Source organism: Telmatherina bonti, assembly GCF_933228915.1.
Source record: "Telmatherina bonti genome assembly, chromosome: 7".
NCBI lineage: Eukaryota > Metazoa > Chordata > Actinopteri > Atheriniformes > Telmatherinidae > Telmatherina > Telmatherina bonti.
In genome coordinates, this window is record NC_136625.1 from 26,717,501 (window position 1) to 26,732,344 (window position 14,844).

At 39.3% G+C, this 14,844-nt stretch overlaps 1 protein-coding gene across 4 annotated transcripts in view; it reads right to left on the reverse strand.

Annotated features, from left to right (window-relative positions):
- LOC306758957 (nucleoprotein TPR-like) overlaps positions 1 to 14,844 on the reverse strand; it is a 31,282-nt gene continuing 16,438 nt past the window's right edge. Inside the window, exons 29-55 of one of the 4 annotated variants that reach the window (XM_079244411.1) lie at positions 14,621 to 14,752; positions 13,522 to 13,652; positions 13,167 to 13,377; positions 12,930 to 13,079; positions 12,748 to 12,840; positions 11,684 to 11,788; positions 11,324 to 11,536; positions 11,133 to 11,171; positions 10,640 to 10,828; positions 10,417 to 10,528; positions 10,114 to 10,307; positions 9,857 to 9,927; positions 9,411 to 9,610; positions 9,104 to 9,298; positions 8,843 to 8,955; positions 7,554 to 7,628; positions 6,127 to 6,348; positions 5,828 to 6,029; positions 5,547 to 5,749; positions 5,125 to 5,196; positions 4,777 to 4,868; positions 3,107 to 3,219; positions 2,891 to 2,989; positions 2,647 to 2,788; positions 1,952 to 2,049; positions 596 to 694; positions 1 to 346 (exon numbers count right to left, since the gene is read on the reverse strand). In XM_079244411.1, coding sequence (XP_079100537.1) covers positions 291 to 346; positions 596 to 694; positions 1,952 to 2,049; positions 2,647 to 2,788; positions 2,891 to 2,989; positions 3,107 to 3,219; positions 4,777 to 4,868; positions 5,125 to 5,196; positions 5,547 to 5,749; positions 5,828 to 6,029; positions 6,127 to 6,348; positions 7,554 to 7,628; positions 8,843 to 8,955; positions 9,104 to 9,298; positions 9,411 to 9,610; positions 9,857 to 9,927; positions 10,114 to 10,307; positions 10,417 to 10,528; positions 10,640 to 10,828; positions 11,133 to 11,171; positions 11,324 to 11,536; positions 11,684 to 11,788; positions 12,748 to 12,840; positions 12,930 to 13,079; positions 13,167 to 13,377; positions 13,522 to 13,652; positions 14,621 to 14,752 — 3,621 coding nt within the window. In that variant the 3' untranslated portion in view covers positions 1 to 290. Of the gene's footprint in view, positions 347 to 595; positions 695 to 1,951; positions 2,050 to 2,646; positions 2,789 to 2,890; positions 2,990 to 3,106; positions 3,220 to 4,776; positions 4,869 to 5,124; positions 5,197 to 5,546; positions 5,750 to 5,827; positions 6,030 to 6,126; positions 6,349 to 7,553; positions 7,629 to 8,842; positions 8,959 to 9,103; positions 9,299 to 9,410; positions 9,611 to 9,856; positions 9,928 to 10,113; positions 10,308 to 10,416; positions 10,529 to 10,639; positions 10,829 to 11,132; positions 11,172 to 11,323; positions 11,537 to 11,683; positions 11,789 to 12,747; positions 12,844 to 12,929; positions 13,080 to 13,166; positions 13,378 to 13,521; positions 13,653 to 14,620; positions 14,753 to 14,844 lie in introns of all 4 variants that reach the window. The other 3 variants (XM_079244413.1, XM_079244410.1, XM_079244412.1) reach the window with 3 other exon arrangements.

Consider the following 14,844-nt stretch of genomic DNA (forward strand, 5'->3'; position numbering starts at 1 on the left):
TATTACAACTTTATTAAAACAACTGTTTCCCAAACAGAGCAAAACTAATAAAATAAAGAAATTAGAACAAAAAAAAAAAAGACTAAAACTAACTGGATTTCACAAACAGTGAGGACTCATCTCAGACAGACTCACACAGAAAATGGTCACATCCCTCTTGTAATAGTATGAACATTATTTTTAATCGGTCTTTCCATTAATATATGTATAACAAGTGTGGGACCTAAATGTTTCTTTTGTTTCATGTCATCATTGGGTGAAATAATTGCTGCATTCTGGTGAAAAGATCCTTAAGCGATGCCACCTCTCCCCAAAGCTCCTCCTCTTCCTCCTCGAGAAAAAGCTCCTAAAATATGTCAAACAAGAAAAATGTTTCAAATTAATGCCTGAAATCAGTTTGAATCTACATTGTTACTGTTCATGTCTGTCATATGCTGCTTGCTGCACTTCAATAAACTGCTTGATCATTAACCCTCTGCCTGCCTGGACTTTTTCTTTTAAGACTGCAGTTCTTGATCGGTGGTCATCAGCTGGATGATGAAAACAGCCTTGTCTGAGGAAAGTCCAGTATTCTGGACAACACAGGCTTCCTTACCTCTGCGGCTGATTAACCTTCCTCTCGTTCCTCTACCCAACAGACTGCTTGTCAGAAGCTGACTTGTCACGTTGCGGCGCTGTGTAACGCTGCTTGTGTCTATAATTCATCAAAAAGAAAAAAGTCAGAGAAAAGATTAAAAGAAAAAGAAAAAAAACAAGAAAAATGCACATATCAACAAACAGATTTGTAAAATAAGACCCCAATCTCTGCTTTTTCTTCTTTTTATTGTCTCTAATGCCTGATCTGATACTTTCCTTTGAGTTGGTTAAATGCAGGCAAAAACATGAAGCTTCAACGGGAAAGATGACACTTGTACACATCAGCTTCACTGATTAATGATTAAAAAATCCCAAAGAACGATGTTTGGCAGAGTGCGGACACAAACAGCAGGTAGACGACAGACATCAGACTATTGACATGTAATTTAGTGGATAATAATCCTATGAAATCTGCCAGAATGGCAACACAACAAATTCGTAGGAATCATCACAGGTCATACGGAGGACAGCGTAGTATCCACGTGTGTCAGTCATATTCTGTACAGATTAAACCAAATAATTAGATGGGCTTCGTGTTTGTTTAAGCAAAGAACAATAATTTACTCCAAATTAACAAATTTAAAAACAGATTCAAGATCTACCTTTTTAGCCTAGCATTAAGATAACGTTGTTTTTAATGTATTCTGTATTACTGTCATTTCTAATTTAATCATTCATTTATTCTCATCATATTTATTGTTTGATTATTTATTTACTTTTTAAGTAAATACTTATTTTAAGTATTCTTTTAAATACCACTAACTTAAATAGTTATCTTTTTATTATCACTAAAGTTTATTGTCATGAAGTCTTATATTGACTTTTGTTTTCATCTGTTTTTCATTGGTTTTAATCTTGTTTGAACTTTTTATACTTTGCAAATTCCAGTGTGGATTATGTCTATACTCTTTGTTTTTAATACGTAAAGCACTTTGCGCTGCTTTCGGTGTGAAAGGTGCTGTGCAAATAAAATGTCTTTTGTTTGGTTTCTATTAGTAAAGTGTTTTTCTGGTAGATGCATCAGAACCAGGCTCTTGGTTCAAATTTAAAAGACTGGAATGACATTAAATATTGTGGAATGATATTAAATATTGAGGAATGATTAAATATTGTGTTATGTGGACTTTTGAGTGTAAAACATATCTACATGTCAAATATGGAGCTCAGAAAACCAAGATAAAAGCATACAATACTACTAATAAGGCTCCACAGATTCCTTAAGTTAGTAATTGTCTGTATGAGAAATGCACATTAGCAACTTAAAAATGATAACTATGCTAATATTAGTGAGAATATCTATAAACAAAGTAAATACCAGGGTCTTGGCTGGTGGATGGCAGAGATGCATCATCACTCTGCTGTCCTGTTGACTCCATGTCTGTCTGGCTCTCCAAAGAAGATTCAATGCCGGGTCTGGAAACACACACACATGCAGTTCACACACTCAAGTTTTAAGGCCCATGTGTGCTCGAGGCAGAAGACAAATACACAGACAAAGGGCCAGTCCGTTTTCTGTGTTAGTTACACGTGTAATTTGGTGTGTTTTCAGGTTCTTGCAGATCTGTCACCCGACGCAGATGACAGAGTAATAACACCGGAAACTAAGGGGGCATTGAGCTGTATAGCCCACACACAACCGGCAAAATGAACAATCCAGAGAAGAAGAAAAACAGGAAGAAGATGACAAATTGCCTAATACCAGAAGAGACAGAAGAAGCTGAGAAGGACAAAAAATATTGTAACTATAAATTACTGCTATCAACCAGTGAGAACTCTGATTTCATGACCACCATCTGGTGGATAAACACTGGTAACGTAACAGACGCATGGACATTTGAGGGCCGCAATGTATGAAAACCATTGAAACAGTTGTCCACATTTCCGAACATAAAGGAGCATAAACGGGCCTTCAGCCGTGCATTTAAACTTTTGTTCCATTTAGTCCTTTTTACTACCATTATTTTAACTCTTCTGAGAGGAATTACATGTTTAAAAGTCTTAGATGCTCACCCCTCTCCCTCCTGCTCCATGAAGACTTCATCTCCATCATCAGCAGCAGCAGCCATCCCAGTGGAGGCAGTTACCATGGGAACTGACTGAGAGGCCATGTTATCAGCACTGTCTGAAGGTAGCGACTCTGTGAAGACCGTCACTGAGAAGAGAGACAGTTAACAATCATTCAGTGTTCATCACCACGGCTTAGTGTGTAGCAGGACGCAGCATGAAGGGAACATGTGTGGATATGTTTACGTACCCGGTGCGGCCACCTGTAAAGGTGTCGTGGGGACACTTCTTCCTCCTCCATCTTCATCATGGGCAGCCAGGAAAAGAGGAGACTCATACATACCCAGACCTACACACACGTTATAACATTCCCAAAAAAAATCAAATGCCACAGTAGTGAAAATGCAATACCAACAGTAAAATAGTTTCAGATGTCATCCTGTGTATGTGTGTGGTCTTTTTTTACCTCCTTGGGATGCCAGCTGTCCCAAGTCAGAGTGTGAAGCTGATGCCTGAGGCAGCAGGTCTTCTGGAGGTCCAAATCTGAATCTAGTGGACAGACCAGCTACCTGAGGCGAGCTGAGGAGATCAGAGACACGACAGTCACATTGTCAGCTGTGATGAAGAAGTATCCGTTCACTGAGATGTTGGAAAAATTTCTCAAAATATAATGTGTTCATGTTGTAATAAAAGTAAAATTTTGTCATAAAAGTACCAAATTTGCTCAGTATATTTATGATGTCCTGATAACAAAACTGGATACTGCGGCATGATAAATTCAAACCCTAGTAGCAGCAACAGCTAATGGCTGCCAGAAGTTGGTTAACCGCCATATTGTACGAGGCCTACATACTAACAACACGGATATACTCTACAACAGGGCTCAGCAATCCTGGTCCTTGAGTGCCAGTGTCCTGTAGGTTTTCCAAGTGACCCTGCTGGAAAACTCCTGTCTTGGACTCAGAGACTCTGCACACTTGCTAAATGCATTAATTTGAATCAGGTGTGTTGCAGCTGGGACACTAGAAAAACCCTGCAGGATTGCTGACCCCTGCTCTATAACATGCAAAAGTACAAACCAACCTCAGCTACAACCAACAAATTTAAAGAATATCACCTCAATCTTTACTTAATGACTATTAGACAGAGTTCAGAGTTTGCTGTTTAATGTTTTACTATTAGAATTATTCTATTTTATGTGCAGCACTTTGTTCAGCTGCAGTTGTCGGAAAGTGCTTTTATAAATAGTTGACATGTCTTGGCTTAGAAACAGGACAGTAGCTAAACTCAACATTGCCAATAAATCTCCATGTAGAGCAGTAATATTTATAACCATGCCAATATAAGGTTGGCATGGTTGGTAGAGCGTTAAATCGCTCTACATTTGATTTTCTATCTCTAGCTTATGTTGTACTTAACCTGGCATGGTTTACTTTCTCCTGTTTGTCTCCTGTTTGAAATGACACACCTAAAATACAATATACCTTCACAAGGGCTGTGTATAATTCTGGTCTTAAAGGGAAGCTGAGACATGTTATATTATTACAGAAGCGTCCGAATCAAGACACGTATTACTGTGTCAGTGTCACAAATTCACCTGGAACACAGTACAAAATGCAAATCATTATCTCCACTGATAAGAAAACAAGTTTTGAGAGAAAACCAGAGGATAGAAGCCTGATTTATCAAGGAATTAGTGAAGTAGTCCTAGGAATTAGTGATGCCTGATGAGGAACTGTGCCAAAGTAGAAGGTAGAAAAAAATGCACCAGAGCAGTTCCTAGTGCTGTAATAAAGGTGTTATGTAGGTAAATAGCTCAGGAAGCCATCAGTAGATGTTAATGATGGACACCTCTATCAATGGTTAGTCAGGAGAAGAAGGAAAGAAAAGGTTCATTTGTAAGTTTTTTTTTTCATCCAGGTCACAGAACAATCAATGTGGTATTTTAGTTGACTATATACAGGAGTATGTATATTAAAAGTTGGTGTTTAAACTGCACAAATACTTAAACTGCAACTGATTTCTCACTAAAAACTGCAGCAACAGATTTCTTATTTCATGAGCCATCTTGCACACCTCTACGTTCCCTGATTTTGTAGGAAATCTAGATGATGTCTGTGTATGAGTAAATCTTACTGTATAGCCTCAGCGAAGCCATCAGTGCGGTGTGGTACAACTAAAGTGGGAGTACTGGGAACCATTCTGTCGTCATCATCAAAGAAAGGCTGCTGAAACATAAAGATGCAATATCAGCATATCGGCAGTGCATACAGCATGACTTGTTTTTTCCCCCCTCAAATTACAATTTCAAACAAAAAGGTGAACATTTAACACACAAAATCAAAGTTTAAAAATGAGCAAAAGGGTTTAGTTTTATGTTAAATACTTATCTGTTTTGGTAAATGATAAAACAGGTTACATCTGATCAGTCCTTCAACCCAACAGCTGAAGGTGCTGTAATTCACACACATGAACATGTCTCACCATAGTGCCTATTCCCGGGGTGAGCTGAGGTCCACGTCCTGATGATGGTCTGCGCAGCTGAGAGGACTGTCTCTGATGAACAAACACACAGACTTTCAGAACGCTCAACTTAAACATTGCATTTATACTGACATGTTGCCATAGAATAGTTTCTGTGTTTCCCTGATATGTTTGCATGACTTTTTTCCCCATTGTGCTCATACCATAACAACAGTTAGTTATGACTGATATTATTGAGAATTGAGGCCGATGTGTGAGCTATGAGCTCCAGTAAAGCCTAAACAACACAGCATGGCAGGCACTGTGATGCGTGTCACACAGTATGATGGGATTTCATTACTACTGTTTGTTGCTTTGAAAAACAAACCAGTTAAGCAAAGTTTACACATCTACGAGCACTAAAATGAGATAAATCACTTCACCTGTGTGTGGGGGGGTCCGAGTTCAGGAGCTGGAGGCTGGATGTAGAGTCGAGGTGGGAGTGCATGTGGCGGTCTGCGTGTATGCGGTAGGCGTGGTGTAAGGGAGGATGAGGAAGGGGAATGTGCAGAGGAAGAGATCGGGGGGTGGTGGATGAGGTCTCTGGGGGGTTCGGACTCTGATGTGACTCCACTGCAGCCTTCTCCTAAAAGAGATGAGTGAGTCGCATCAGCTGACAGAGGAGGATGCATGAATCGGTGCAGAGAGCAGAGCTGATGCTCACCGCTGCGTGTCGCCTCGGAGACACGCTGGGAGCCTGTAGACGCTCCACACACACTCTCCTCAGTAGCCGTCCCTTCTGAAGGTCCTTCTTCCTCTCCTCCTTCATCGGCTTCCTGACCCTGTTCATTACTGTCTTCTCCTCCCCTCATCCCGCTGTCCGCAGCGTCGTCATCATCTTCATCTTCGTCCCCTTCCCCTTTAAACTGAGTAAACAGAGAAAGTAATACAATTAAAACCTGGTAAAAGAAATTTATGTCTGACAAATCACAATGTTCATAAATGTAAGTAAACTAGCAAGACCTGTTCTTCTTCAGTTTCCTCCTCTTCCTCCTCATCGTCATCTTCACCCTCCTGTTTCCGCTCCTCCTCTTTGCTCTCACGGCTTTCGCTGTCTGTGTCGATCACAATCATGTCCCGAACTACTGCGGAGCTCTGGGAGCCGTGATCAGATGGCACAGACTGGGAAACGCCCTCTTCCTCAGTGTCTTCTGCTGAGACTGGGAAGCTCTCTTCTGGGAGCTCCTGCAGAGTAAACAGGAGTACTTACAGACCTGCACTGCAACTCAAAGGCATATTGATCGTTTCTAACAATAATTACTTCATAAATCCATGTTTGAGCCTAAATTACATAACAGTAAGTAAAGTGTAAAAACAATAATTGTTTAAAATTTTAGTAAATATCCAAGTAATCCAGTTACTCTTATTTTGCAGACAGCTTTTTAAAAAAAAATAACAAAAAAAACATTTTGTTTGTCATATGTTAACTGACATTCATACGACTACAGCCAATCATTAGGGAACACCCCGATCCCTGAAACCCACCTACCTATCTACCCAGCCCGTAATCATAGTTTCTTGCTAATTTAATCAGGGGTCAGTCCAACAGGTTTTAAACTTTTTTATGTTTTTATTTTAACACAAAACAGTTTACGAGCCCAATCAATCACCGACCCACTAGCTGCCCCCAATAAGCAGACGTCTGGGTTGTTGCTGCCACAGAGAAAATCTTGATCCATGTAAATGTGCTTATTTTCTCTGACAGATAGACCTGCAAGGCTTCATGTCATTTCCTGGTAGTTTTTCCAAGAAAAAAATAACAAACCCTACAACAACATTACAATTTCCCTCAGAGGATAAATAAGTATCTTTCATTTTGTTTCTTAAATTCTGCGTCACTAAGAGTACACCAAAACCCCAAAATACACCCAAAAGAAGGCAAAAACCAATACGCGTTGGAGTATTTTTCATGATTCTAGTCCATTTAATTAAATGCCTGGAGCTGGATTTTAATGCCAGTCTTTTTGGATTATAATCTCCTGCTCTAGCGTTTCCTTCAATGAGCACCTGTGGTTTGGGGAATATCTACAGCACACCCGTCATCTATTCTTCATTACTAAGTTGTTGCAAAAAGAAGTACAACGCACTTCACTAACAAGCAAGTAAAAGTAGGATAGTTGGTACTATGTAGCAGAACAGTAATATAATATAGCTTTACATGTGCATGGCATATAACACCAGAATTGTGGTTGTCAACTACTGACAGCGTCCCATTAATATACGCAAATTCATCTGTTTTCTGACTAAACAAATGTTTAACCTATTGTTCACTTAGGAAAAAGAACATTAGTAGCAATTTCCTTCCCTTAAGGTTTAAGTTTAGCAGAAGCAGAAACTTAGCTGCAGTCTTGTCTTGATCATTTTTTGTGTTGAGTTTATTGATAACTGACCTGACTGTCGTCTGGTGAATCCTGCTGATCTCCCTCATCCCTCAGCTCTTCCTCCAGCTCCTCGTCACCTTCCATCTGTAGCACAACAGATACACAGCAATACACATTAAATATGTAATGAATATAAGAACAAAAAAGCTTCCTGAGCATGCAGGGACTGACTCCTGGTGTGGATGGATCCCCTAGATATCGTTTCCTCACATCAACATCAAGTCAGACTTTTTTAACATAATTAATGTTTGATCTGTTTTATTAATTATACCGGCGTTCAGTTAAAGAGACAGTATTTAGGGAATGATGTTATTCAGGGAATGTCGGGGGTGGTTGCTGTCTGTCCTTTGGTGTGTATGAGTGTGTGGAAAGAGTTTGCGTCTTAAATGTTTTTAAATGTCTTGTTGTCTACCGTTTGTTTTAATCCTTCTGTCTTGATTTAATCTTGTAAAACACTTTGTGTTGCCCGTGGCATGAAAAGTGCTCAAGAAATAAATAAATAAAAGAAACTACATTGCTGCAGGAAACCCCCAGAACACCTTGACCAATCTGAGGCTAATCTATCAAATTTCTCATATTTCTCAATGACTTTTTTCTTTTTTTAAACTCTTGAAAATTGAAAGAATATTGAGAAGACTCCTATTAAAATTGTCCCATGAGACGAGGAGTTTTGTAGCCTTGTTGTGATGTGGTCGTGTTGTCGTACTGGTCTGTAACGGTGAAGAAAGTCAAGCTTTTTAGTTTACAAGTTAATAGCTTTAGTCCTCAGTAGTGATATTAAAGCTCAGGCCAAAGAGAACAAAAGTTTTGAACAAAAGAGAACAAAAGATCTGCAGCATGAAACTCAGCAAAGCGCTCTGACACTCAGGCACAGCTCAGCTGACTCAGGTGGTTTTGGGATCTAGCCAGGGTGTTATCAAAGCTTTCTTATCCAACTGGGAGACAATGTAGTAATCCCAGATTCCAATCAAATTAAATTTAATTTATGAAGCTTTTATTTTTTTTACACAAGCAGCTCACAGTGCTTTATATAACAGCAAAACTTGAATATGTATAAAACCTTCACACACTCGAGTATAAAGCATCAGAGTTCAATCACACACACCTGATTATACTCACTTCTGCACACACATCAACGCACTCACATCTACACGGTGAACATAAACTTATATAATTCATTTATACAAGATTCTTGTTTATCTTAAGTTTTCACACAGTAAAGATTACAAATCAAACTTAAAGTGAAAATGAAATAAAATACAAAATAAAGAAGTTGAGACATGAGAATTTGTGTTTACCTGCGGAGGCATCTTTGGTTTTAGTCTAAGTCTTTTAGTGGTTGGAGGAGTATGCGAACTCTCTGGCCTGTTGTCATCCTCTTCCTCCTCATCATCTCTGTTTCTTTTTGAACCTGCTGAAGCCACACCGCACACATGCAAGCACACACCATAACGTCAGTTTAAATAAGCATACATAAACATTAAAATTTTCTTTTGTATCTTATAAATGGGTTTTATGTTGATGTGGCAGTTTCTGGTTTGAGGAATGGTCTTCCTCACCTGTTGCTATCAAAGAGGAGGATGTAGAAGGCCGTTCTGGCTCCATGCTGGACCCAGCATCGTGACTGGCTGATTGCTGCTGAGTGGGCTGGACAAAAGCAGTGGCCTGCGTGCTGGTTGGCTGAGTTATGGCAGTGGAAGTGCTCACCAGAGCAGAGCTGGTGGAGTGTACAGAGGCTCCTGCACTGATCACAGCTGCAAAAAGAAACACGTTTCACTCTAAAAGAATCAAGGGCGCAGCTTTACCTTTTTAATTATGACCATGCAAGCATAGCTAACTTCTAATCTCTATTGTTTCTTTTTTCACCTTCTTGACTTTCAGTCTGCGTAGTCGGCATAACTGTGGCTGTAGGTGTCGGGGTGAGGACAGTTGCTGGGGTAACCATTGGTCGGATGCTTGCACGAGGTGTGGCCTTACTACCAATAGAGGAGCTTGGCTTGCTGCTAGGAGATGGAGTACTTGGAGTGGGTCGAATGTTGGCAGTGGGAGGTTCAGAGAGGCTTGAGCTGATGGACAAAATGTACAAAATTATAAAAACAGTTATTTCTTTTTTCTTGCAGTTTCCACGTGGAACCAATTTGATCAGCTGACTACAAGTGAGATCAGTCTCCACTAAATCCTTTCGTGGCACTAAAACCTACGTGAAGCTGCAGCCCTTTTACATTCACCGACTACTGACTACAAGTTTTTATGGCATATTGTGTGAATCATGCTTAGTGGTCACCAGTGTTTATGTGTAAGTTATTAATTACCTTCCTCTATCTTGAGTAGGACTCTTCAAAGAAATCTGCCTCTGATCTGAAGATCTGGGCTGATCCCCCACCTTTTGTAGTAAAACAACAAAAATAAGTCAGAGGGAGAACAGAAGGACAGAAATATTGGACCTTTTTTTTTTTAACCTTTATGTAAAAAACAGTTTCATAAATTTTTTAATAAAGTTGATACCATATTTTTAGTTGGAAGTTGGTCATATCAGTGTGCCACTGACGAACAGTTTCAAATGGGGTACCTTTGGTCCGCTCTGGTCCTGAGGCTCCTCTCTGGGGTCAGAGTGCGCTTGTGTCCCCCTCAGCTCTCTCAGCTCTCTGTCCAGTTGCAGAAGTCGTCCTTCATACTGAGATTTGAGGGCATTCATTCTCATCTCCAGCTCCTCCATACCTTGTTTCAGTTCTTCGTTCTCCTGACTTAGCTGTTCTTTAGCAGCTATGAGTGAAGGTGCATTTAAGGAATTCAAAATAAGACCGTAAATTACTGAAAAGGAAATGTTTACTTGTTAATTTATTCAGCACGTCTTCTCTGATGACAAACTCACTGTTTAACTGGTTTATTTTGGCTTTTGCTCCAAGGACGACTTTCTTAGTCTTCTCCTCTTTTTCGGACATCTGCTGTTTGAGCTGCTCCTCTCTGTTCTTACATTCAGACAGCTGCAGGAAAGGAGATTTTGCGATCAATGGAAGAAAAGCTACCCATTCCACCATGTTTTAATTTCTTTGACAGGACCAATGTTGTTATTACAGTTTAATGGAAGTCGATACCTCTTGTCTGAGTGCTGTCAGCTCATCTTGTAGTGCTTGGTTAGCATTACTGTTAGCAGTAGCATCGCTGGCCTGTGTAGACTGGGAACTCTGGTTGGCCTGGATGTTCTGAATAGCTTCATGAGCCTGCTTAGCTTCAGTTAGCTGCTCCTGCAGACGCTTCATGTCTGCTTCACGCTCAGCAACCATCTTATGAAAGATTGGGAGGGGGGGGGCAATTACCAATAAAACAGTTTGAACCATGTGATAATAATAAAGATGGCAAAAAAAACCACAGTAAAGTAAATTCAGATTATGTAGATAAAACTTTCAGTGAAGAAATGTCTAAATGCAATAATTAACTTCTTGAGGTAAGCTAAGCCCCACTAGATAGCTTGTTTGGGCATGTATCATCACTCAGATTGTAAATCCACGAAGGAAATAAATATTTGCACTTCATTAAGAAAAAAAAACAACAACAACAACAAAAACACATTTAGAGCCTTTTCCTAACCTTCTGCTGGTTTTCCAGTTGGCCTTGAAGCTCAGTCAGCTGTTAGAAGATAAGCATTCATTTAAAATGACTTATTGGTTCACTACAGGCATGACAAGAAGAAACAGCAATACATGAATAAATAAAAAGGTTAAGTATGAAATGAAAGACAAAAAGAAAATTGAAAAGAAATTTAAGAAAGTTTTTTTTACTTTGCTCTCTGCTTGGCTGAGAGAAGTCTTAAGTGTGTTAACTTCCTGGTTGTGGCTCTGTTGGCTGGCTTGGCTGGCCTGTTGAAGCTCCTTCTGTTTAGCAAGATTCTGCTGAAGGGTTTCTTTAGCCTGCTGGAGCTCCCGCTGGATCTGCTGAATCTGGTTCTGACGAGCCTGAGCTTGAGATTGGGCTGATTTTAACTGGTTCTGTACCTTTAAATTGGAAAGTGAAGATAATCATGTAAACTCAGACCAGCACTGAAATTCAAAATGTGACAAAAAAAAAAAAAAAAAAAAACCCACGAGCGCGTAAAAGTGCATATTTTCCAACTGAATATACAACCATGCTGAAAGTTTTACCTGCTGGTTGTGGTTTTTTGCTTGCTGAAGTTCCTTTTCTCTCTGAGTCAGCTGGGTTTGATTTTGCTGCAGCTGAGTCTGAGTCTGAGACAACTGTGACTGGACCTACAAAAACAAAATGAGAGAACAGAGGTGGTAAATTGTAGGGTTGCTTTAATATACATTTTTTTTTTCATGGACTCCTTGTAGTCGTGATGCTTTCATACTCCCAGAAAGTCACTCATTTTGAAGATCCACATTGTGCAGACTACCAAGCACATAAGACATCATTGCATTCACACAAATTAATGGCATTACACCTGAAAGAAAGCAAAAGATCTTAAAAATGGACGCTGAGAAGTTCAGTAGTTGGGGAATCTATCTGCAAGCAGCAGGTGAAACTAATTATAAAAAGAGGAAGAAGAAATATTCATGTCTTTATGTTTTGCTTTTTCAAAGTCAATATGTTACTTTTCTCTGTATTTTCGGACCGCGTCTTCCTGGCGCGGCCCGGAGCTACATGACCTTTTTTTGCCCTCGACCCCCTATGATCCTATTGTATCTCTGTTCTTATCTATTGTAAGGCAGCGCTGGTAATAGCTGCATGGCCTAAGCTTATGCTTGGTTCTGTATTGCTCTTTTGTCATGAATGTTACATGTCTGTATGTCTGACCTTGGACGAGCTGGCTTGAACTCTGAATTTCCCCTCGGGGATGAATAAAGTATCTTTGATTTGATTTAATGTTGCGATTACAACAGATTTGGTGGGACGGTTTTTTTAACTCGTGTTGCTAGTTTCAGCAGAACAATGGTTGAAAATTTCTTTTGTTTTTGAAAACCGTGCTGGTTTTTCCTCAAAAAAGAAATGCGTGATTTTTCTTTATTTATTGTGCTTTTTATAGCCAAGCAGTTTATATACTTTGTTATTAAAGTGCTTTCGATGTGAAAGCCAATGAGGCAACACAAAACCCACATTTGTTGTTGAGCAAATGTGTCTGGAGGATATTGGTTACGTGAACTTGCAGCTAAAAAGCCATGTTTTTGTTGCTTCATGCTAGTTTTGTTTTAACATATTCATGCTCTACCTGTGTCAGCTGGTTTTGAATATCCTGGAGCTTTTCTTTGGTCTGCTGGTTTTCCTTCTGAGCTGCCTCCAACTCCTGCTGGCTCTTCTGTGCCTGCTGAAATAAATCAGCTCACTGACTCTTCAGCTAAAACCTGACAGATGAATGGGTTTTATTCTGATGCAATGACTTAAACCGCCCACCTCCTCCTGTTTCTTCTGCACTTCTTCCTTCAGAGAGTTCAGCTCCTCCTTGGTCTTGTTGAGCTCCTCCTGGGCTTTGTTCAACTCCTGCTGAGACACCTGGCTCGGAGCCGCCTCACTTCCTGCCTTGGCGGCTGCTTCACTGACCATCTGGAAAGTGGACAAATACATGAAAACTTATTGCAGCTTTCATCTTTACTCCTCTGGATCAAACTGTTTCCACCACTCCCGTCCAACCTTGTCATGCTGGGCCTTGAGCTCCTCATACTGAGTCTTGTAGCGTCGTCCAATCTTCTTCACCTGAGTGATGGTCTTATTCTTCTCCAGAATGTCATTATTTTTTGTTTCCAATTCTTTCTTCAGAGTTTCTTTCTCTGATGTCAGGCGGGACACAGAGTCTTTGAGCGCTTGCAGCTGTGACTGAGCTGAGTTACAGCTGGCATTGGATCTGATTTACACAACACACTAGTTAGGGTTTTAATTAGACACTAGCAAATGTTATCCCATGCTACACTTTAGGTGTGTGGAACTCAACAGTTTTTGCTTGTGTGTTTGTGTGTAGGTGTGTGTGTTTTTTTTTTTTTTATTTTACCTGGCAAGTTCAGTCTTCAGCTTGGCTGTTTCTTCAGCTAGCTGTGAGATGCGTTTCTGATGTGCTTCCCTTTCAGCTGTGAATTTCTGTTTCTCCTCAACATCGCTGTCCTTCTGTTGGTTCGTCAGTTGCTGTGGAAACGTGCATTTGAAACCAGGAAAAACACACATTAAAAGGTGGAGTATGTAAGATTTTCAATATTTGAAAAATAAAAAAAATTAACTAAAAAATATAACTACAATCATAATTAGATAGTTTTTTAAACATGTAGGTTCCAGTCTGTCCATATTTGATGTGTTATTAAATTACAAGTTTAATTAATGACAAAGACCCTTCTTAATGTTTGCCTACCAGTAAAAAAAAAAGTGCTTTTTGTCATTTGTCATTAATTAAACTTGTATTTTGATAACACATCAAATATGAACAGACTAGAACCTACATGTTCAAAAAACTTTATAATTATGATTGTAGTTATTTTATTAGTTAATCTATTTTGAAAATATTGAAAATCTTACATACTCTACCCTTTAACAAAAAAATGGATAATGAAAAACATGTTATTGAGAAGAAAGAATGTACATTGTAGAAAGACAAACAAAGCATGATGGACAAAAAACATCCTCAACACATGGTTAAGAGCCAGAAATCTGAGTTGTTGGTGTGATGACTGCATATGCCATCTATATCTGAAATTATTTTATCTGAAAGGAAATTACTTTTCTTGCTTTTTCTTTCGTGTCAAACAATTTTTTTTTTAAAAGTCTTAAGTAGTTCGTTCTGTAGCAAATGTCAGACTTTAATGTTTCATTTTGCAACCTAGGTTTAATTATATGTGTGTCCTACCCTTAAACCAAACTTGGTCTTTTCTACATGATGACAATATAATTTATCAGGCTTAATCATTGCTCATTTCTTTTAATCCTAAATAGGTAGGAATAATTTCCTTTTATAACATTACATGGTAGCCATTCTGATCTTCTGTTTATCACTTAAAATAAATATCATGCAGCTGACAGTAATCCCAATACATACAAAGGACAGTAACAAGCTGGACAATGACAAACCTACTCGTGTCCCCCCTCAACATATTCCTACAAACCTGTACTTTAGCCTTCAGTCGTTTGAGGTCTTCTTCCATCAGCCTCTTGTCAGCCTGCAGCGAGCCGTTTTTCTCTGACAGTATAGACAGAGAGTTGTGTAGAGGGCTGATGTCTGACTGGAGTTTTGTCACCTTGTGGCAATAAAGAGAAGCAGAATATTTCTGAGTTTTACTCCCTTTAAAGACTTTAAACACAAGACACAAAAACCTAATCTGCAAATGAC